At 49.3% G+C, this 21261-nt stretch overlaps 1 protein-coding gene across 1 annotated transcript in view; it reads right to left on the reverse strand.

Moving 5' to 3' along the window:
* The window catches only part of Wwp2 (WW domain containing E3 ubiquitin protein ligase 2), a 116877-nt gene that overhangs the window by 4238 nt on the left and 91378 nt on the right, over positions 1-21261 (reverse strand). Inside the window, exons 9-18 of the mRNA XM_021171082.3 lie at positions 19105-19194; positions 13137-13311; positions 8601-8655; positions 5637-5718; positions 5031-5159; positions 4629-4704; positions 4308-4379; positions 4029-4117; positions 1709-1868; positions 249-382 (exon numbers count right to left, since the gene is read on the reverse strand). Coding sequence (XP_021026741.1) covers positions 249-382; positions 1709-1868; positions 4029-4117; positions 4308-4379; positions 4629-4704; positions 5031-5159; positions 5637-5718; positions 8601-8655; positions 13137-13311; positions 19105-19194 — 1062 coding nt within the window. The remainder of the gene's footprint in view (positions 1-248; positions 383-1708; positions 1869-4028; positions 4118-4307; positions 4380-4628; positions 4705-5030; positions 5160-5636; positions 5719-8600; positions 8656-13136; positions 13312-19104; positions 19195-21261) is intronic.

Consider the following 21261-nt stretch of genomic DNA (forward strand, 5'->3'; position numbering starts at 1 on the left):
CTGGCCTGACTTCTCACTGCCCCCCCCCCCCCCCGAGAGGCACTAGGAGCTCACAGGTGACCAGGAACCCTGACCTTGGCACATTTTCTGCTGCAGGGAGAGAATTCTAGATCTGTCTGTCCTACAGGACAACTAGAAGCTCTATAGGCCTTAGAGAGGCTATGTAGGTACCTAGGAAACCAAGGCCAGGGGTGCCAACTGGCCCACGAGAGCCCCGCTCCATCAGCACAGGGCAAGCCAGGACTCACTTGATCCAGACAATGGAGTTGTAAAACTCAGGGTCAATAGACTCCAGGTCCTTCAGAGTCGGTCTCTTGTTGAGCATCCGCTTGTAGAAAGGGAGAGTAAAGCCTGTGTCGATGAACTTCCCATGGTACAGAGCCTGGACAAGGAGGAGACGGAGCAAAGGGCTTGCTTCACTTTCCTGGGACGGCAGCAGAGGAGGACTTAGGTGCCTTTCTGCTGATGGCTGCCCTCCTCCCTGAGAGCCAGCTGGCCTAGCTAAAGGGAGACCTGGGAAACACCACTTTCTACTTTTCTTTTTTTCTTTTGACTTTTTTAAAACTTGACACAGGGACAGATTCATCCCACACCAAAAACCACAGGGAAGGGCAACGTCGGCCCACTGTCTGCCTAGCACACCAGCCAGGCCACTCCTGCTTCTAGCAAAGGCCTATCCCCATTTCCAGAGAAAACTTGTTCATAACAGCTCCAGGTGGCAGCCCTGGCTCTCTGGCACTCTGAGAGGGTGGCACAAGGGGCCAAAAATAATGCAGACACTGAGGCTGGCGCTAGCTGGCCGCCAGCAGTGAGTAACAGTCTGGGACTTTCACTGTTCTGTCCTTGCTGGATGCTAGGCCAGGTAGGTCTCAGACCCAGGAAGAATGTGCCCACTTCTGGAGCCATTGCAAGCACTTAGTTAAGGCCTTTCAGATGATAAGAATGGCCATATTTAGTGACAAAGCTGTAGGTCCCTTAGCAATCCAGAGATGGAAGTGTGAGAAGACTTGGGACCTCGACTTAGAAAAGCTGGCACTGGAGCACAGTAGGACCAGAGCTTCGCAGGAGCACAATAGGACCACAGCTTCGCAGGCTCCCTGCTCATGTGGATCATAGAGGACATGGCAGGACTGCCCCACTGCCGACTGAATCGGTTGAGCCTATATTTCTAGATGACTCCCCTGGCTGTGTACCAGCCAGTTCACTGTGGCTCTCATCTAAGCCCATGCCGATATCTCTCTCTCTCCTCTCTCTCTTTCTCTCTCTCTCTCTCTCTTGAGAAGGCCCAGGGTCTCAGTCAGACATCCCCAAAAGTTCCTTCCCTACCGGTAGGGCTTTGCTTGGCTCAGTTCCATCTTTGAAGTTCCTACAGACTCAGGTGAAGTCCCTGAGCTTCTATGCAGTAAGTTCTACACAAAATGAGAAATGCTGTGATAGGCCTAGGCTGTCAGCCACTGTGAAATCTCTCAGTCCTCCACAGCCAGCCAGCTTGGGGTTTGGTTTGGTTTGTTTAAATTTCCAGGTTAGGAATGATGTGAGGAGAGAAGAGTCACAGTGAGTCCTGGGCAGGGGGCAGGACCCTGGTCCACGAGGGCTGCTGTTCATGTCACTGCTGACTAGACTGTGACTAGAGCCAGCCTCCTCTGGGGCTGCCCTTCCCAAGGTCTCAAAAGAGGAAGAGAAGAAGGGAGGCATCCCTGGGGGTTACCATGGCGATGAATCTGCCGATAAAGCGGAAGTAGGTGAGGTGGTCAGGGTTGATGGAAGAGGCCGGGTTGATCTGCAGGCAGTAATTGTTCTTCCCAGCATATTCAAACAAACAGTACATAGGGTTGAGCACCTCATGGGACAGGAGGAAAAACCACTCTCTGTGAGGGAAGAGAGGACAGGACAATGGGACCCTCTGCACAGCAGCTGGGGTTCTGCTGGGACAGACCACCTGAATGCACGGGCCCTGGGGGGTCAGTGAGCCAGCTTATCCCAGGTCTTGGGTGAAGAGGACAGCACCTGAAGTTCGTGCTCAGGAAAGCCCGTGTGTGTGCCTGTCAGCCCCCTGGGCACAGTTATGCTACAATATCTAGAGCATTGGATGGCAAAGTGGCTCCTCACACCCAGGGCTACCATGCATCACTGTGCGGACTGTGCACCATATACAAAGTTAATATTTTAAAGCACTGTAGGCTGTATTGGCAAGAAGGCTCAGCAGGTAAAGGCTCTTGCTTCCAAGCCTGACAACCCAAGTGTAATCCCTAGAACCCACTTGACATAAGATGAGAACTGAATCCCAGGAGTTGTCCTCTGACCTCCACACATGGTATACGATCCATGAGAACCCCTAAACACCTATGCCCCCAAATAGATAGATAGATAAATGTACTACAACAACATTTCTGCTCTATGACAGTAAGCGCCCTGCTCCACCCCATTTGGTATGCAGTGCAATGTAAAGAATACACAGTAGCATTTTCCCAAAAGCTGAACCTTCAAAGTTCTGTGACTCATTTGGCCTCGACACCTCATCCCTTCAGGGTACCCCATAGGTACCTCACTTGCAGGTTTCCCTCCCTTCACCCTAGAACCCATCAGCATACCCTAACCCAAATTTGGACCCATTCATCTCAACCAACACCCACCCAATAGATGCCTTAGCATCTATCTGCACCCTACATATAAGCCTCAAGCCAGAATTCAGGGTCCTTCAGAGCTTGAGCTAAACAATTGGGGAACAATCGGGGAATCGTAGTCAAGGGGGCCAGCCCCTGGCTGCTGGGCTTTGTGGCTGTGTAGATGGAGTCCTTCGATGCAGAGGGTGCTCCAGTACCCTGTCCGTGGTTCTACCCTGTGGTAGAACAGCATGACGTAACCTACCATAGGGTAAAACCACTGGCAGGACACAGAGAGAGACACACAGGGCGGGAGCCACACCAGATGCCCACCAAGCACAGCCTGGAGAGGTCACCACCGAAAACAGAACAACTCATCTGCAGGATGGGATGAACACAGAAGACTGCACCACCAGCAAGCAGGGTCAACACAGAAGACTGCACCACCAGCAAGAAGGGTCAACACAGAAGACTACACCACCAGCAAAGCAGGGTCAGAGGCGGGGAGCCCAACCAAGCCAGATGATAGCCCCACACCACAAGGTCAGCAGGATGAGAGGTCACCACAGCCAAGAAGCCCCTTCCCACTGCTAGGACTCTCTGCCTGTTGTCCACGGCAATGCTTTTCCAAAGAGCCTGTTAACTTTTGTAGGGTGAAGGTAACACAGTGCTCTGGGTTCTTTTAGGGTTTATACCAACTGTTTTAATGTTGTTGACTGGTACACATGACATGCAGCAGGAGTGGCAATGCTTAGACATACCAGATGTGCTCTGAGAAATCTGACTTAACCTACTCTGGCTGCATCAAATAGAAGGAAAGCCAGGGGCTGATTTTAAGGGACACTTGCAGACCTTAAAAGCTAGCCTCTGCCCACTGATACAACGCCAAGTTGTTTTTAACTATAGAAAAATGGCATGTAGGCTGGCATAGAACCACACACCATGCCCAAGTCTCTTGCATCCCCATAATCTAATAATGGAAAGGGCTGAGGCCTGGCCCTGATTCGTAGCTTACTGATATTAGCCAGAGAAATTTATGAATGGATTTTCTTCTTTGTTTTTGGGAACAGGGTCTCCTGAGACTCATGATGGCATCAAACTCACCACGTAGCCAAGGACAACCCTGAACTCCTATCCTTCTGCTTCTGTTTCTCAAGTGCTACAGCTACAGGTGTGAACTACTGTGCCTGGTTTATGTGGTGCTGGAGAACAAACCCAGAGCCTGCAGGGTAAAATAAAAAAGCCTGTCTTAACTGAGCTACACTCACAGCCCAAGAGATTCCTGTGAGTACCATGCCAGTGCCCTTCCTGTTGATACAGGAGAACTCAGGGAAAGAACAGCATCGAGGAGGGAGCTTTCTCAACGTGGGCCCTGAAGCCAGGGGACATGGGTTAGAGTACAGCGCTTTGGGCACCCTGGCTCACCTGGCGATGCCGCCGTAGTCCAGGCCCTCCTCACCACGCATGATGATGTAGAGCCGGCGGCGCAGGTCGTAAGGTTTCATGTTCATAATCTGGGGAGACAGGGCATCCGGCCATCCTGCCCCTGACCCCAGCACAGAAGGCAGGGATGTGGGGGCAGGGGACTCTATCTAAGGCTTACTGTCTAACAGATATTGTCACCAACGCTTATGCCATGAGACAGGATTTTGGGTGATGGACGGAAGCCTGCCCAGGATCCTGGCATCAGGAATATTCTCTAACCTGTTGGAAAGAATCCTCAAAGAGTGTCTGCCTGGAAACGCTGATCTTCACATGGCTGGGTAGGGCATTTGACTGAAAAGGAAAGGAAAATTTTTAACTGGGGCTTCCCAAGGGTGCCCACTCCAAGGGCTCTTCCATCCGCGATGACACAGCCCCATCCCCCAGGGTTAGAAGCCTACTCCTTCAAGACAACCAGCTCAGAGTGGGACAAGCATCTTGCTCCTACCTAAGGCACCCCCCAAAACAGTGGGTTGGGAGACCAACCCGACAGCAATTACCAGCCCTATTCACTCCCACAGAAGCCGCCAAACCAGAACTCACATGGCAGAGGAAACGGAACTGGTGATACTTCCACCGGAAACTGCGGTCATAAGCGCCAGGTGAGCCTTGCTTTGTCCTGGCGAGAGCAAAGGATATGTAGGAACCGACTGATTTCTTAGAAAATATACAGTCCATTTCTGAGAGCCCTAGGGAAAGTGGATGCTCTGCTCCATGAATTTAAAGAGGAGTATATTAGAGCAAGACACAGGAAAGGACTGACACTGAGACTCAAAGACGTGGGAACAATGCCCTGGGCCCATCACTTAGTGGTGACACATCGTATCAGTTACTAGAGGGCAGTGGTTAGAACACACACACATAAAGATCCCTCTTCCCCAGGTAGCTTAACAGGACGACTGGGGATGCACTAGGGGACAAGGCTGTGGTTGTAAAGGTCCTTACCCTGATTCGAACCCTGGGCGAGGATCCTTAAAGGTAGTGGTGCGGGTATTGTGGTCCACAAAGTACCGCACGCCCTCGCTGGTGTATTTCATCTCCCACCCTGGGGGCAGGGCAGGCTCCTGTATCATCCTGAAAACAGAAGAGGGGTTATTGGCCCTGGGCTTGGAGGCTGGGTTCTCTGCAGAGCCTTCCATCGGGGAAGGGACACCCTAAGGATATGTACCTGGTGAGAACCACGCTGTGAGAATATGGGGCTAGAATGCCAGTCCTGGGTGGGTAGCATCAGCCTCAGTGTTCACTAGCAATTCCAAGACTTCACATGTCCCTGTCCTTCTTCTGAGGGGCAAGAATGCCCTCAATGTTTGACAGTCAAGTTCTCAGTACCTACCTGTGCTAGCCTTCCATGCCCCCCCCCCCCGCCCCCACTAGGAAGGTATGGTACCTTCTTGTGTCCTGAGGCTCTTGAGGTATTAAGCACATTTATGGCCTAAAGGTCCCCTAATGTTAGCACTCTGAGGCAAATGTAAAAGCCATTTGGCCACAGCTGGAGTTAGACTGCACAGAGCCCTTAGCCCATCCCTCACAGCCCTCTGCCTTAGTTCTCACCCCTGGGTCCGTGGGTCCTCCCATTGGGTAGTGCGTGTGTTGTGGTTCACGTAATACACCCGTCCATTGTCCTGCCTCTTCTCTGCCACAGGAGAAGAGAGAGAGAACGCAATCAGATTCAAACAATCTATCCCTTGCTCTGCTGCCTGTGTGATGGGTTAGCATTTCTGTCCCCATCACCAACCTGCTCCAGAAGGTTAGGAGGAGAGAGCTTGGCCCACTCACACTTGCCAAAGAGCCTTTCCCCTGTTGAAGCACAGGGGAAGGGGTCACCCCTTCCCAACTCTGGTTGCTTGGCCTGTCAGAAGGAAGGTGGCACTGCGTTCTATATTTCCTGCTGCGCCAGGGATGTAGCTACATCCCTGGGTGTAGTACGGCTACCCTGACAGCTTCTTCTCAGCCTCAGAGAGTGGAATGGAGAGTGACCTACCAGCTCTAGGTGAGTAGAAAAGCCAGAGGTGAGCTCCAACAAGACCGCCTTGCCAGGCAGTTCCTGGGCCTCAAAGCAGTTTCTGTCCTGGCAGTAAGCAATACTAACAACTCTTGCTCTTTTATATTGACACAGTAAAATTAAAGAAGAACAATAATTAGGAGCTGGAAGAACCTACAAACTGAAAAGGTTAAGGAATGCAGAGCGAGCCACCAGCCCCTGCTCCCTTCCAGAACCACTCAGAGTAGTTCCCATGTCTAAGGTCTGCTCTGTGGCTCTGCCTTACCTGCTGTCTACACAATTGAGACTTTATATATAGACTTTGTCAACCAAACCCTCACAAAGCCAGAAAAACAAATAAAAGAAAGGACAGGAGGTGGCTAGAACCTCCTGAAGACTTTCAATGCCTAGCTAGTGGGTATGTCTGGTCTTGGAAACATTCCCACCCCGGGCCTCCCCCTGAGGTTTTTGAGGGGCTGGCTGCCCCAGCTCAGGAGCCACTGTTGTAAACTGCATCCTTCATGGGGGCGAGCCAGGGGACAAAGCCAAGACCAATAACAAAGCAGGGAGATCTGTGCAGTGGTCTGAGCCGCTGGCCATTTTGCTTCGCTTTATAGCTACAGTGTGGAGGCCTACGTACCCACCGGAAGCCTTCAAAGAACAGCTTTGTCGTTGAATGGGAGCCGTTTGTGAACATAGCGGCACCAGAGTTTAGGGGCCAACAGACTTGTAAACATTTGTCACATCTGTCACATGTTAAGGCTGTTCAGGATGTGTCCCCCCTGAAACCGTAGTTAGGGACAGCCATGAGGGCTCCTTGGAAGAATACATCAGCGCCTGAGACCTCACGCCAAATGAAGACCAGCAGGCTCAGCATTGCAAGATCTCTCTTCTGGCCTTGCTTTTCCACTCCACTCACCATTCTGGAGGAAGAAGCCCCTGCTACAGCCCTGAGACCCCAACCCGGAACCCCAGACACTGTGTTCTCATCACAGGATTGTCTTCCAACTCTTGCATTCGCTCTTCCTACCCCAGTCTCACTGTGCTGCAAGTACAGGCAAGTGCTGCCATGCCCAGCCAAAACTGTTCTCCCTCACTCTCGGAGTGTGTCTGCTTTTCTGACGCCACACAAATAGCACTGACCCGAGCAGGCCTCCTCTCCTGCCTCACATGCTCACACACTTCACCCCTGTGGACTATCTTCCAGTTTCCACAGCTCTCTCCATGGCGACTGTCATTTAGCAAGACAGCTGCAGAAGGAAGTGCAGTTGATGGAGCTGCACTGACCACCTGTGCACAGCTAAAACCACCCAGGTCCAGACTCCAGACTCCAGTGCTGTATGCGGGAGCGCAGACTCCGGCTTAGCTTGATGTGCTCTCCCCGTTCATGTCGGGATCCCAAGTTCTGCTCTCACGCTTGACCTGCTAATCCTTGAGGTGCCAGTAACCTTGCACTGGGGGCCAGAGAGCCAGCCAAGTCATCTGTGTGGATGAGGATTTCCTAGCTAAAGTCAAGAATCCATAGGCTTTTACTAACCAATGTTTCCTGCTAGGAGAGGGGAGCCTCTTGGCTCTGGAATGTACCAGGAGCTCACTGATACTCTAGGGGAGTTGACAGGACCTCTTAAATTACTGTCAGGGAGCAGCTGCCTGCATTGAGATCTAGCCCCAAAGTAGTACATCCTGGAGATGCGCTTGATATCACAGTATCCCAGAGGCACTGCACACCCACGTAATAGCATCTGTGAGCACCACCATGCCAGCACTTACCATCTTCTGATACCCCAGCCAAGAAATGAAACCCAGCAACCCGTTTGCTCCTGTGAAAGCTGCTGCTCCCTTTGGTATAAGGGACAAAATCCTGCCCAGCTCAGAAAGCTGCAGAATTTCTAATGACACTTTCTTTTGTATGGTACTGCTTCCTAAAATAACCATGAAGCCCTACAATCTCTCCAAGTCATGGCTGTCTCGCCCTTAATGGATGCCCAGGTCTTAACTCTCGGAAAGTCATACTAAGAGTCTGGGGTGGGTGAGGAGCGGCTGCTGATGACAAGGGATGTCCAGTCACTCCCAGGACTGCCAACCAGTGTGCAACTCTGTTCACAATGGGGCCATGAGCAAAAGTGGTTGACACTACTCAAAATCAGGCTGGTGTCCATCCTCCTATGTCTGAACTGCAAAGAAGAAAACCTGTTACGACGACCTCAATCGGCAACAAACAGAAAGCATGGGCATGAGACAGACATGCCAAAATACCTGGGATTTGGTAGATTCCCGAGTCACTACCCTGAGACTCAGGACTCAGACAAAACAGTAGCTTGGAACTCTTTCTTGGGGTTACATAGCTTCCTGTGTTAGCTGTGGCGGGTGACTGCTGCACAGGCGAACCCCACTGGCTTTACCACTGCCATCATTCCAACTGCGTTTTCTCAGCACATGTTTAAGTGCAACGGAAACTCAAGGGATAGCACATGCAGGAGATGGGGACAGAATGGCATGACTGCCAAACAGAAGGCCAACGACGTAATACTTACCCCAGCCAGGTGGGAGGGGGCCCAGGGGATCATGGTCAGTCGAAGCACTCGAAGACTAAACACAAGAAACACAGAACACAGACGTTTAAAAAAAAAAAAAAAAAAGACAACTCTAGTTAAAAATAATCGAACCAATAGAAGTCAAAAAGCCAAAGACTCACTTCCACATTTTAGCCTTAGCAGAGAATGTAGCGGAACCTCAGACAGCATCTGCTCCTTTAAAGTCTTTGTTTAAGAAAAGCCAGAAAAAGAATTCTATGCACACCGAGAAGACTAGGGACAGGGAGAGCAAGTGGGGTTGGAGGTGCCCTGAGGATGGTGGGCAAGAGCTCCAGGCAGAAGTCAGGTCTGAGCATGGCAGGAAGGCTCAGAGCAACCTCCCCGCCAGCTCACCACCGACCTCTGCTCAGCTCCTGCTCCCGCCCAGCGGCCAAGGCAACTGAAATCCTCACCACCTCCAACTTTCTCCAAGAACCACACACAGGAGGGGAAAAAATACCGCAGGCCTTTCCAATGAAATCATTCCCACAAGCCCTGCCCACGCCCAGGGCTTCCTGGCTGGGGCCCGGCCCTCCTCCCACCACCTCCCTCCTGGGTGTGCAGCATCCACCCAGACTGAGGGCACTTTCATGCCCAAGCCCCTCACCTCCCCCAGAAATGTTTTCCTTTCCCTTCACAAAGCACCTTTATTCTTCCCTGCCTGAACCTGCAGTTAGTTGCTCAGTGTTCTGTGTTTGCCTGTCTGGGGAGTTGGTGCTGGGGCTGGTGAAAGGGAAGGGGGAAGGGGCTCTGGGCCATCAGGGTCACTATTTACACTGCCCCTTCAGCCTATTATTGCCTCAAGGTCCCAGGGGAAGGGCTGCAATAGATGGAGAGAGAGTCCTCATAGCCTTCGGGATGCAGGGGGTGCACTGTCAAAAACTTTTCATAGTTAAATAAAACGACGATTGTTTGACTCTGTTCTCTTCCCCACTCAAGCATTTTTATTTCACTTACTAGAATTTAATCATCGTATTAGGGGATCAAGTTCTGAATGCAGACTTTAGGCTGCAGACCTGGCTGGCTCCATCTGGGGATGACAGAGCCGCACACAGCAGCAGGACGATGAATGGGGCTCAGTCCAGCCTTGCGCAAATACCGGTGGTGCTCCACTGCCAGCCAAGCCCACTGCAGCCCTCCCGCTACCCCCAACTGAAGGGACAGAGAAACTTTCTTCCCAAGGTGGCAACACAGGCTCCTCTTCCAAGTAATTCCAACAGTAAGTCTTGAAACCATAGGTTCCTTGATGGGATAGGGCCCCTTTCACAAAGGAAGCCTGCAAAGTTGGAGGAGCTGGCCTTGGCTTGATGCCCATTACCAACACCATCCCAGCTCAGATCTGCCTCAGGACTGAAGCCCAATTCACACTGGGCTGCTGGGTGTGTCTAGGTATGGGAAGGGCGGGCGTCAGTGAGACTCAGCGCCTCAGAAGACCCCTGCTCCACTTGCTAGTTAAGGGTGTAAGAGCCTTCATGAAAGCACTTAGCAGCCGAAAGTTGAAGAACGAATAGGTAACACGTGCACCCATCAGATCCCAGGCAAACCAAAGGCAGTGGTCAGTGCTGAGCGACAGGCATGCCTGCAGCTTTCGGGAACCAGACCCTGGGGACTCACACGTACTAGGTCACTGATAAGAATGCTCTTATCACGGAGCACTTGCCCAGCCTACAACTGAAACAAGCTAGGTGTGGCGGCACACACCTTTAAGCGCAACACTTGGAATGGGTCTCTGTGAGTTCAAGGATAGCCTGGTCTACATAGCAAGCTCCAGGCCGTCCAGGCTATGTAGAGAAAACCTGCCTCAAAACAACAAAAGAAAACTACAAAGAAAGAAAAAGAGGAGGCAACTGGCTTCAGACTCTTTGGAATGTGTAGCTAATGTATAAAGTACCCCAGGTTTTAGTAGGGACGGACTCAGCCAGCTTCTACTCACCTTATACTTCACTCTGCAACCAGGTCAAAGGTTACTGACGACACAGAACTTGGAACCAAACTATTCATCAGTCTCTTTTTTTTTCTTGAAACGAAATCTCTCTATATAGTTCAGGCTGGGTTCAAACTCAGGCTCAAGTGAGCTCCTTAACTCAACTTCCCAACCGTGGGATTCCAGGTGTGGATGCTGTGCCCAGCTAACACTTTTTGCTTGGCCTTGCTCTTTAGTTTGGTTTTGTTGTTTCTATCCCAAACATCATGACGTTGGCTCTCCCTCACTAAGTGGCCCTCCAGCTGTTCCCCTATAGCTCCACTCATCACACATACCCTCAGCCTGCAGAAAGGACAGAGAAGAAAGACAGAAGGAAGGAAGGGACGGAGGGAAGGAGGGAGGGACAGACGAGACTGAAGAGCCCAACAGAAGCACTCAGGACCCTTGGACTCCTATGGTGATTTTACTGTTATAGCTAAAGTGGATCCCATGACTTTTGGGGGGTAGTTTTTCCTGTCAGATACATCTTACAACTCAAATCTAAGAAAAGAAAGGGTGGGCTGGAGAGATGGCTCAGCTGTTAAAGGCTAGGCTCACAACAAAAAAATATAAGAGTTCAGTCCCCAGCACTCACAGCTGTCTCTCCAGCCATAAAAAAAGAAAAGAAGAGAAGAGAAGAGAAGAGAAGAGAAGAGGAGAGAAAAGACACAGAAGTGAGGGAAAAACAATAAATGAAAGCTTTGCATCATGGCCAGAAAACCCTAAGCAAGTCCTCCAGTGGGTAAGCAAGTGCCCCTTCTCCTCCTGTCCCACAGGCTGAAGTGTGCTCTACAGAGAAGAGATGGAAAGGCACACACAGGACAAGGGGACTGACTGATGCCAGAAGGGAGCTCCTGGATGAAGGTTACCTCTGAGAGACAAGGTCCTCCATAGTCAGAAACACAAATGTGACTGCTGAGCCACCTCCCTGGGGAATATCCAGGGCTGGAGGCGCAGGGTGCAGCCGTGAGCCAGAAAGCTCATGTGAGTTCAACTCCCTCTGGGATTAAGCACAGAGTCCCAGGAATATTTTGAGATACAAACTCAGAAATAAAGAATGTCTAGCAAGCACAGCCAAGGGCAGGAAAGACTCTGGGAAGGTCAGAGAGTGCAGAGAAGAAGGCGGGCATCATGTTTGCAGGGTGGACCTGATGGGCCAGAGCAAACTCCAGGTGTCTGAGGATGTGGCCCGCGGGCTGAGGGAAGGACAGAGCAGCCTGCTTCTGAGCAGTCCAATCTGAGTATTCAAAGCAGGAAGCCCGGAACAACCTGGACTGCGCTGTAGACCCTGGCTTCCTCCACGCCATCAGAGGAGGACATGGTGGAATGAGGACAGAGGTGCCGTATAAACAGTAGCCCATGGGTCGAGCTGGGTGCTGGTGCAGTGACACATGTGTAGACTGCTGGTGTCCTCAGACCACAGCAGAAACACAACAGTACAAAGCAAACAAAAACATAGGCATGCTAACTCAGAGCAACTGAGGGCCTTAGGCAGTTAAAAGAAACCACCAGGACTACAGTGAACAGTAACCCAGGGAGCTTGGCAAAGGCGCACGTGCACACAGGCAGGCCCAGGAAGGGAAGGCAGGCGCTCCGCATGTCCTGACTCCCGTTTAAAACTGTATTTCATGCTCTTCAAAGTTCAGCAAAGAACAAGATCTCAGTTTAAGCCCAGCAAGAGAGGGAACGGGATGGGGGTACTGCTAGCACTCTATCAGTTCTTACTCTTCCTAGTCAAACCCTGGGCCAAGGCCAAACCCCAGAATAACTGTATGAAAGAAGCCTTCTTACTTGTAACCAGGACGTGGCACCATAGCAAACAAGAGGGGAAACCAAAAGCAGGAGAAAACCAACAGAGACATTTAGAGAAGACCAAAAAAAAAGGGGGGGGGGTTCCACTATGTCTTTTTTCAGTACAAGACATCTTCTATTTCACAGAAACAGGTGACTTCCCCAGTCCATGCAGAGCCTCCACATCTGCAGCTAAGTCACTTCTAAAAGAAAACTGTTTTGAATTTAAATTGTACCTCTCAAGATGCTCCCCTCCCAAGTCAAACATCTACCCCGAGCTCTTGCTAAAATGAGAGAGATGGGCAAAAAGAAAACCTGCCAAAAGACCAAGCGCAAGTGAACCAGAACGCCTCCAGTCCCACGTAGACAGCGTGTAAGAGCCTGAAGTCTGTCTGGGCCAGCAGAGAAGATCATCACTTGCAGTGATCTTTAACAATTAGAGAAGTTAGATAAAGACTGAGGTGGTGAGGGATGCTGCCACAGGCCTTCCTGGTTTGGGAGCCAAGACTACTCATGACAAGAACGACATCAAATCCAGCTTCAGACAAATGGTGCACTGACCAGAGGCAGGACAAGGAGTTACTAAGTTACAAACTTGAGGAATCTCACTGTGATGAGTGAAGTCTGTTGTGTGCAAGCTCTGGCCCTTTTCTCCTGCTCAGCAAGCCGTCTACACTGTGTGTGCGGCTGCAAACACTACAGTTCAGGAGTCACCCTGCTCTTGGCAGGCTCTCCCCTCTCACCTGGTAGAGGAATCTTTGGCTGAAGTGCTGCATGGCCCCCTGCAGCTGGTTCCGCTGGGACTGCCACTGCTCATAGTTGCGCACATACTCAGCAGTTGGGCGCTGCCAGGTGGTTGTCCGGGTGTTGTGGTCCACGTAGTAAAACCTCCCTCGGGGGTCCGTGCGTTTTTCCCACCTGGAAACAAGGAGCTCATACTGAGTACAGTGACCTCACCATCCTTGCTGCTCCCCCTCCCCCGAAATTCTAAAACTGTTCTCAGGGTGTCTTACAAGGCGTTGAATTGCTTTGGCCACAGTGAGCACAGGACCTAGGACCTATGCTGGGACAATCAAAGTGAATCTCAGAATATCTGCTTAGAATTTGAGGAGAGAAAAACAGTTTTCACCTTTTCTGAATGCATGAGAAAGCACATACCCAAAAGCCACTTGTTCAACTACACAAGGTGTCCCGGTAGATAGCAGACAGAAAGATAGAAGAAAAGCTGGCACTTGAATCATAGTACTGAGACACAAGATCTCGGTCACTAGATATCAGGGCATCACATGAGCCGAAAACTCCTTGTAAACGCTTAAGTCAGAGTGGGTATTGGTTTGTTGATTTTTGAGAAAGGGTCTCACCGTGTAGTCTGGGCTAGTGTGAAACTCACTCTAGATTCATGCTGGCCTTAACCTCAGACATCTTCCTGCCTCTGGTTCTTGAGTGCTGCGTTTAAAGGTATATGCCACCATGCCCAACTTTGGATACCAATTTTTGTGCTGTATTTCTCTAAAAGGATGGGTGACTTCTCGGTGTCATTGATGTCTTGGGCATCCCTCTAAAGTGGACAGTTGCATGTCACAACACTCTGCTCTGCATTGTTGCTCCAAGTCATCTTACCCTTTCTTCCCCACAGGACTTCCAGAGTGTGCGGTGAGCTGCACCCATCCTTTCTTCTGGGCTGGCTTGCTCTCAGATGGGGAAATAAATCACACAGTACTTTCTGAGTAAAGGCTCCAAAGTCAAGTTTCTGAAACCCAGCGTGTCTGAGGACACCTTTATTCCATCCTCCACAGTAGAATGTTAATGCAACAGGAAGGCATTTTCCATCCTTAATGGGATGGCCCACTCTACAGCTGCCGTGGCATTCCTAACTTCCAATCCTTTCTGTGTACCCCATTTTCTCCCTCTGGAAACTTCTAACATCTTTTCTTGGCACCCTGAAATTCCATTAGATGTGGCTTGGGTGGGTCATTCTTCATTTTCCAGGCTGAACCCTGTTAATCTGCATACTACCCATTTCCATTTTGGTGGTCCTTTCCTTTCCTTTTTTCCTTTTCCTTTTTTTTTTTTTAAGACGGAGTCTCACTATGTAGCTATGGCTGTCCTGGAACTCATTATGACGTCTGCTTCTGCTTCTGCCTCTCGAGTGCTGGGATTAAAGGTATGCACCACAATGTCCAGCTCTTATTTTTTTTTTCCTTTAAAAGTTTTTACGCCAGGTGTGGTGGCACACGCCTTTAATCCCAGCACTTGGGAGGCAGAGGCAGGCGGATTTCTGAGTTCAAGGCCAGCCTGGTCTACAAAGTGAGTTCCAGGACAGCCAAACCCTGTCTCAAAAAAAAAAATTTTAATTACATTTTATTTAAAGTGTGTGTGTGCGCGCACACGCATGCGTGAGCATGCACATGTGCATGTATGGTAGTCAGAGGATATATCTCAGGAATCAGTAGGTTCCAGGGACTGAACTAAGGTCCAGTGGCTGGCACTTCCCCCATCTTGCTGCCCCCAGTTTAGGTCGTTTTCTATTTTTGTTGGAACAGTCACTTCGTTGTCTCTCCCTTGCTAGGACTCATACTTGGGAACCAGGTTCCCTACACTCATCTTCTAATTTTCATGTCTCCAAACATTCTAATGCATTGGGGTTTTCTTTCTTTCCTTTTTTTTCTGTTTATTTGTTTGTTTGTTTGGTTGGTGGTTGCTGTCTGTTTTCTGACATGGTCTCATGCAGTTCAGGCCGGCTTCCAGCTCATCATGTAGCTGAGGATGGCCTTGAAAGCTGATCCTCCTGCCTCTGCTTCTCACAAGCTGAGATTATGGGGCTGGACTGTTGATTCGTAACTGGTTAAGACCTCGTTGTTCAGGTTCAAGTCCAACACTCACATGGCAACTCGCCATGTCTGTATCTCCAGTCTTGGGGATCTGACGCCTTCACAGGCAAAACACTCACACACGTGCAAGTACAAAGAACTGAGATCACAAGTGTGACCCACTGAGCTGGGCTTTGATTTTCTTCTCTCTGCCTATGTTACCTTTCACAGACTCTTGCTTAGGGCGTGGTTTATTTCATGATCCTCGGTTCATATACCCAGGCTGTATTTTAATTTTTCCCTCAAACCTTTGAGGATATTAATTAAAATTTAGAAGTTGGGCATGGTGGGCCATGCCTGTAATCCCAGTATTCAGGAAACAAAGACAGGAGAACCATTATGAATTCAAGGCTAATACTGATAACCATATCAACAACAACAATTTAGTTTTTCTTTTTCTCCTTTGGGGTGTGGGGGGTGTTCCCTGTGTTGTTAATATTGAGTCCCTCCACACCCCATCTGCTGCTCTTGCATTGTGCAGCTGCATCTGTAACCAGGAGCAGGCTGAGTATTCTGGTGGGAGCTGCAGGCATGCTTTTCTTCACTGATGTAGAGGCTTAATTAGCTGGGCCACGTCAAGGTCCTCAAATGTCACAGTCAGCAGTTCTCCTCCTGCAGGCTGGCCAGTTTCTCCAGCAAAAAATCTTCCAGTTTTCATCCAAAGGCATGGTTTCTTCAGTCTACTGCTATAGTTATGGCTGTGCCCAAGACTGGTCCAGTTCTCTGAGAAACTTTTCAAGGTCATTAACAGCCACAGGGCTGTATGAGTGTGTGTGTGCGTGTGTGTATGTGCATACGCACGCGTGGCAGGAAGTATGTGCTCAGACGTGCATGGGAGGCAGCAGAATGGGGGTGATGACTGACAACCTGAGACTTGCACAGCTCTTACAAAAGCACCAACAGCAAAGCCATTAGGTTTCCAGCCCAGCCCACACCCTCCTTAGGGTCATTGGAGCTCTGTGCTGCAAAACAAACATTATTCGAGCTGCGGGCTTCCTCAGTTCTACCATTACCTATCAGCAAAGACACTCTGCTCAACATCTCCTTGTGTGTAGTCTGTCTGTCTCCCTCTTCCTCTAGTCCCTCCATTCTTCTTGTGAACTTCTCTCTGACATCTTGGTCTCCAGCTCCTAGGCTAGCACCACAGGAATGTGCTACCATGCCAGGCTAGCTCCTATTTTTGACCATTTATACTTTTCCTAAAATAAACTTACTGCCATTAGCAGGTTTTCAGGAAGAATGAGATAAATACATGCCTAATCTACCTATTTACCTAGAAGTCTTCCACTATCCTGAATTTCAAACTTCCTTTTTAAGGGGTGTGTGTGTGTATGTATGTATGTGTGTGTGTATGTGTGTGTCTGTGTGTGTGCACATGTATGTGCTGCATACATATGAGTGCTCTTGGAGGCCAGCAGAGGGATGCCCTGGAGCTGGAGTTACAGTAAGCCACCTGACACAGGTGCTTGGACCTGAGCTCAGTGCTTCTGACACACCCTCAGCTGCACCATCTCTCTAGTTCCAAAACTCCAAGCTCTTAAGTTGGATGACTCCACAATTCATTCCCCACAAAACCTTGTATAGGAGTCATGATCATTAAGAACACAGCCGCGTCTGAGGGCCCAGTCAGCCCGTTCACTTCGGCTCCGCTGGGCACACCCGGAACATAGGGTTTTATTCAAGCCTTCCCCTCCTTGTACATTCCCTATACACTATTCATATATCCACCTGTATATCCTCAAAATAGCAGTGCTAGGGACATTGTTCTACACAGAAGGACTTTGGCCAGGCAAACAGGATTGTTACCAGGTAAATAAGCCTAAAGGTTTCCGTTTACTATAAGAGCAGATCTTTTATGGTTCTTTCACCAAGAACCTTCAAGTAGAAACTTAAACACTACAGATGATAAGTGGGGAGCACCACTCACAGGCAAGCAAGGAAGAAAAAGGAAAACCCAGCGCTCTACTGAAAACTGGAGCAATAGCAGCATGTGTACAATCTGTGGAGCCAGACGGTGGGATTTGTCTGGCACGCACCTGACAGCTGAACTTAACAAACACAGAGGCTCTTCCCAGAGCGCACACAAGCCACAAGCCACCATCCTTTCTCTGGGCAAACTAGGAGGACAATGTTCACAATGTTCATATTTAAACAGAAGCTTTTCGTGGCTACACTGGGGGTGGGTGGGGTGGTTAAAGGCATTCTCATATTCTCTCTCTCTCTCTCTTGGTTTTTTTCAAGACGGGGTTTCTCTGTGTAGCCCTGGCTGTCCTGGAACTCACTCTGTAGACCAGGCTAGCCTCGAACTCAGAAATCCACCTGCCTCTGCCTCCCAAGTGCTGGGATCAAAGGTGTGTGCCACCACTGCCTGGCAAGGGCATTCTTGAGAGCAAAATGCATTCCCTTTTGTAAGCTCTCAAGACCAGGAGAGAAAGACCTTTCTGTCCCTGCAGACAGGAAATCAAACCCCCTTTTTCCTTGAACTTGGACAAGTCTCCCCCACTTGGAAGTCTCTGTTGGCCTTGGGTTTTGGAGAACTCTACTGTGTTCTCACCAAGCACAGAAGAATTAGGAACATCCCACTTTTCAGGAAATGCAGCAACTCTCTTTTTCTCTGTACATGCATACATGCTGCATTTGTATACATGTTCGTGTGTATGTGTACAGATGTGTGTATATGTACACAGGTATGAAGGGCAGACGGTGACTTTGATGTCTTTCCCTCTATTGCCCTCCATGTTGTTTTTGGAAGCAGGGTATTTACTGAACCTGGACCTGGACTCAGCTAGATCAGCTGGCCAGTGAGCCCCAGGGATCCTCCTGTCTCTGTCTCTGTCTCTGTCTCTGTGGTGTTGGGATGACAGACGCATACTGCACCTGGCTCTCAGATGGGTGCTGGAATCAGAACTCAGCTCTCATGCTTGCAGAGCAAGGACTCTTCCAACTGCTCCACCTCCCCAGCTACTCGCCCCGGCCCTCTGTCTTTTTTTTTCTTTTCTTCCTTCCTTCTTTCCTTTCTTTAAGAATTGTACTTATGTTCATATGTATGTGTGTGGTTATGTGCATATGTGTGGCTGCCCTCAGAATCTAGAAGAGGAAATCAGATACTCCAGAGCTGGAGTCACAGGTGGTTATGGGCCACCTGACATGGGTGCTAGAAACTGAAGTCTCTTTTTTTGTTTTATTTTTATTTTTCGAGACAAGGTTTCTCTGTATAGCCCTGGCTGTCCTCACTCCGTAGACCAGGCTGGCCTCGAACTCCCAAGTACTGGGATTAAAGGTGTGTGCCACCACTGCCCACCCATGAAGCCAGGTTTCTGGAAGAACAGTCAGTGCTCTTAACCTCTGAGCATCTCCCAGCTTCCAATCCTTTTTCTTAATCACCCTGTACCTACTAAACTCCAACACATTATAGTACCTGCAACACATTACAGTACATTCCAAGAAGGAGGGCTGAATTAAGATGACTGGAGAGGAAAACTCATCAAGAGACCCAGGGTAACTGTCTGCTGCCTCTGGAGAAAGAAACTGAATTGCCAATCCACAGGAGTTAGAGAGCTAACTAAGGCTCAAGGCCCAGGAGGCTTCTTCAGCCCTCCAGGCTCCAGGATCAGTGTTCTGTCAGCACCAAGTATCACACAGTAAGAGAGCCCCTGCCCATGAGTTAGTGACAATGCAAAGCATGTGGACGAAAAAGGACAGGCTGGAGTTGGGGAGACTGGGAGGAAGGGAAAGCCAGCAAAAGAAAACAGGGTAAGATCAAGACAACGTTCTGGAGTGGTGGAGATGCCTATGGGAGAGTCCTGGTACCCATTAGCCATTCTAGAGTCTCAAGTCTTACCCTGGAGGAAGAGGCCGCTCCCAGGTGGTGGTCTTGGTGTTGTGATCAACATAATAGACACGCCCATTGGGCAGCTCTCTCTGTTCCCATCTGGAAAATAAAAAACCAAGGGGAGGCATGACATTTCAGTTGAAAGGTACAGGCCCAGTTATGAAGGGAGTCCTTCACCATGGATGGGCTCAAAAGAAAAAAGCCAAAGATGAGGACATTCAAGGTCAGCCCAGTGTCACACCAGCTCTGTGCTGCTGCTAGAACCGTTTTGACAAACTACAGTAGTGTCCCTTTATAGCAGATATTATTATAAATCCTCCCGAAGCACCTGCCTGTATGGCCTGAGTTTTTCTTTCTTAAAGATTAATCTTTAATTATGAGTGTGTGCATGTGTGTCTGTGTAAGGGTGTATGCATGTGAGTGTATATGCACGTGAGTGCAAGTGTCCGAGAAAGCCACACTGGATCCCCTGGGGCTAAGGCTGCAGGCAGTGGCGAGCCACCCAACCTGGGAATGACACTAAGGTCCTCTGAAAGAGCACTGTGTGTTCTTCACCACTGACAGGCCATCTCTCCAACTGCTCTGTGGTTTTTTTTTTTGTTGTTGTTGTTTTTTTTAAAGATTTTATTTATTTATTTTATGTATATGAGTACACTATATCTGTCTTCAGACACCAGAAGAGGGTAACAGATCCCATTACAGATGGTTGTGAGCCACCATGTGGTTGCTGGGAATTGAACTCAGGACCTCCGGAAGAGCAGTCAGTATTCTTAACTGCTGAGCTATCTCTCCAGCCTCTGCTCTGTGGGTTTTTCAAGTAAGTTCTTCTTGAGTGGTCTATGATCAAAGATCCCTAAAGAATATGATGGAGGTTGAGGCTGTTTTCCTTCTAAAATGAACTTCTAACAAAAATTTGCATGCAATTTCTGAGTTTCATAGACTTCTCTAAAAGTTTACTGCCTTTTAAGCTACCACAATCTGCTTAAAAAAAAAAAAAAAAGAAAAGAAAAGAACAAGCCGGGTGTGGTGGCGCACGCCTTTAATCCCAGCACTTGGGAGGCAGAGGCAGGTGGATTTCTGAGTTCGACGCCAGCCTGGTCTACAGAGTGAGTTCCAGGACAGCCAGGACTATACAGAGAAACCCTGTTTCAAAAAACAAACAAACAACCCCCCCCCAAAAAAAAAAAAACAAAAGAAAGAAAGAGAGAGAGAGAGAGAGAGAGAGAGAGAGAGAGAGAGAGGGAGGACAGGACAGAACAGAACAATTATCATGGGGCTGAGGGCTGACTCTGTAGTTAAAATCACTAGCTGCTCTTCCAGAGGAGCGGGGTTTGAGTCCCAGCCCTCGCCCACATGGCTTGCACCCATCTGTAACTCCAGTACCAGGGTACCTGACGCCCTCTCCTAGCCTCTGGGCATGCTGCATGTGTGAGGTGCACACACTTACAATCAGGTGAAAAAAATGCTCAAAGACAAAAAAAATAAAATAAAATCTCAACAGGCCAGACCCCCCAGAGCTCCCAGGGACTGGACCACCAACTAAGGAATACACATGGAGCGACCCTTGGAGCTGGCCACATATGTGGCAGAGGATGCCCTTGTTGGACATCAGTGGGAGGAGAGGCCCTCAAGCCTGAGGGTGTTCAATGACCCAGTGTAGGGAATGCCAGGGTGGGAGGATGCCAGTGGGTGGGTGGGGAAGCCCTCTCATAGAGGCAGGGGGAGAGATGATGGGATAAGGGGTTTCTGAAGGGGAGACCTGGGAAAGGGAAAACATTTGAAATGGAAAAATAAAATAAAAATACAAAGCTCTAAAAAAATAAAATAACTTGGGAGGCAGAGGCAGGCGGATTTCTGAGTTTGAGGCCAGCCTGATCTACAGAGTGAGTTCTAGGACAGCCAGGGCTACACAGTGAAACCCTGTAGCCACAAAACCAAAAAATAATAAATAAATAAATAAATAAAATCTCAAAAATATTATGCCACTAGTTCTGTTCCTTTAGCACTGTATATATTTGTGATGAAATCTTATTGATTTATCTATATTGAGACAGGGTCTCACTATGTAGCCAGTGATATTTATTTTTAAACTGTAGGATTCATTAGCCGAGAATCTTTTGAATAGATTTACACAATCCAGGAACATAGTACACTGTCATCTGACAA

Source organism: Mus caroli, unplaced genomic scaffold (genome assembly GCF_978045245.1).
Source record: "Mus caroli unplaced genomic scaffold, Mus_caroli_1 scaffold_10, whole genome shotgun sequence".
Classification (NCBI taxonomy): Eukaryota; Metazoa; Chordata; class Mammalia; order Rodentia; family Muridae; genus Mus; species Mus caroli.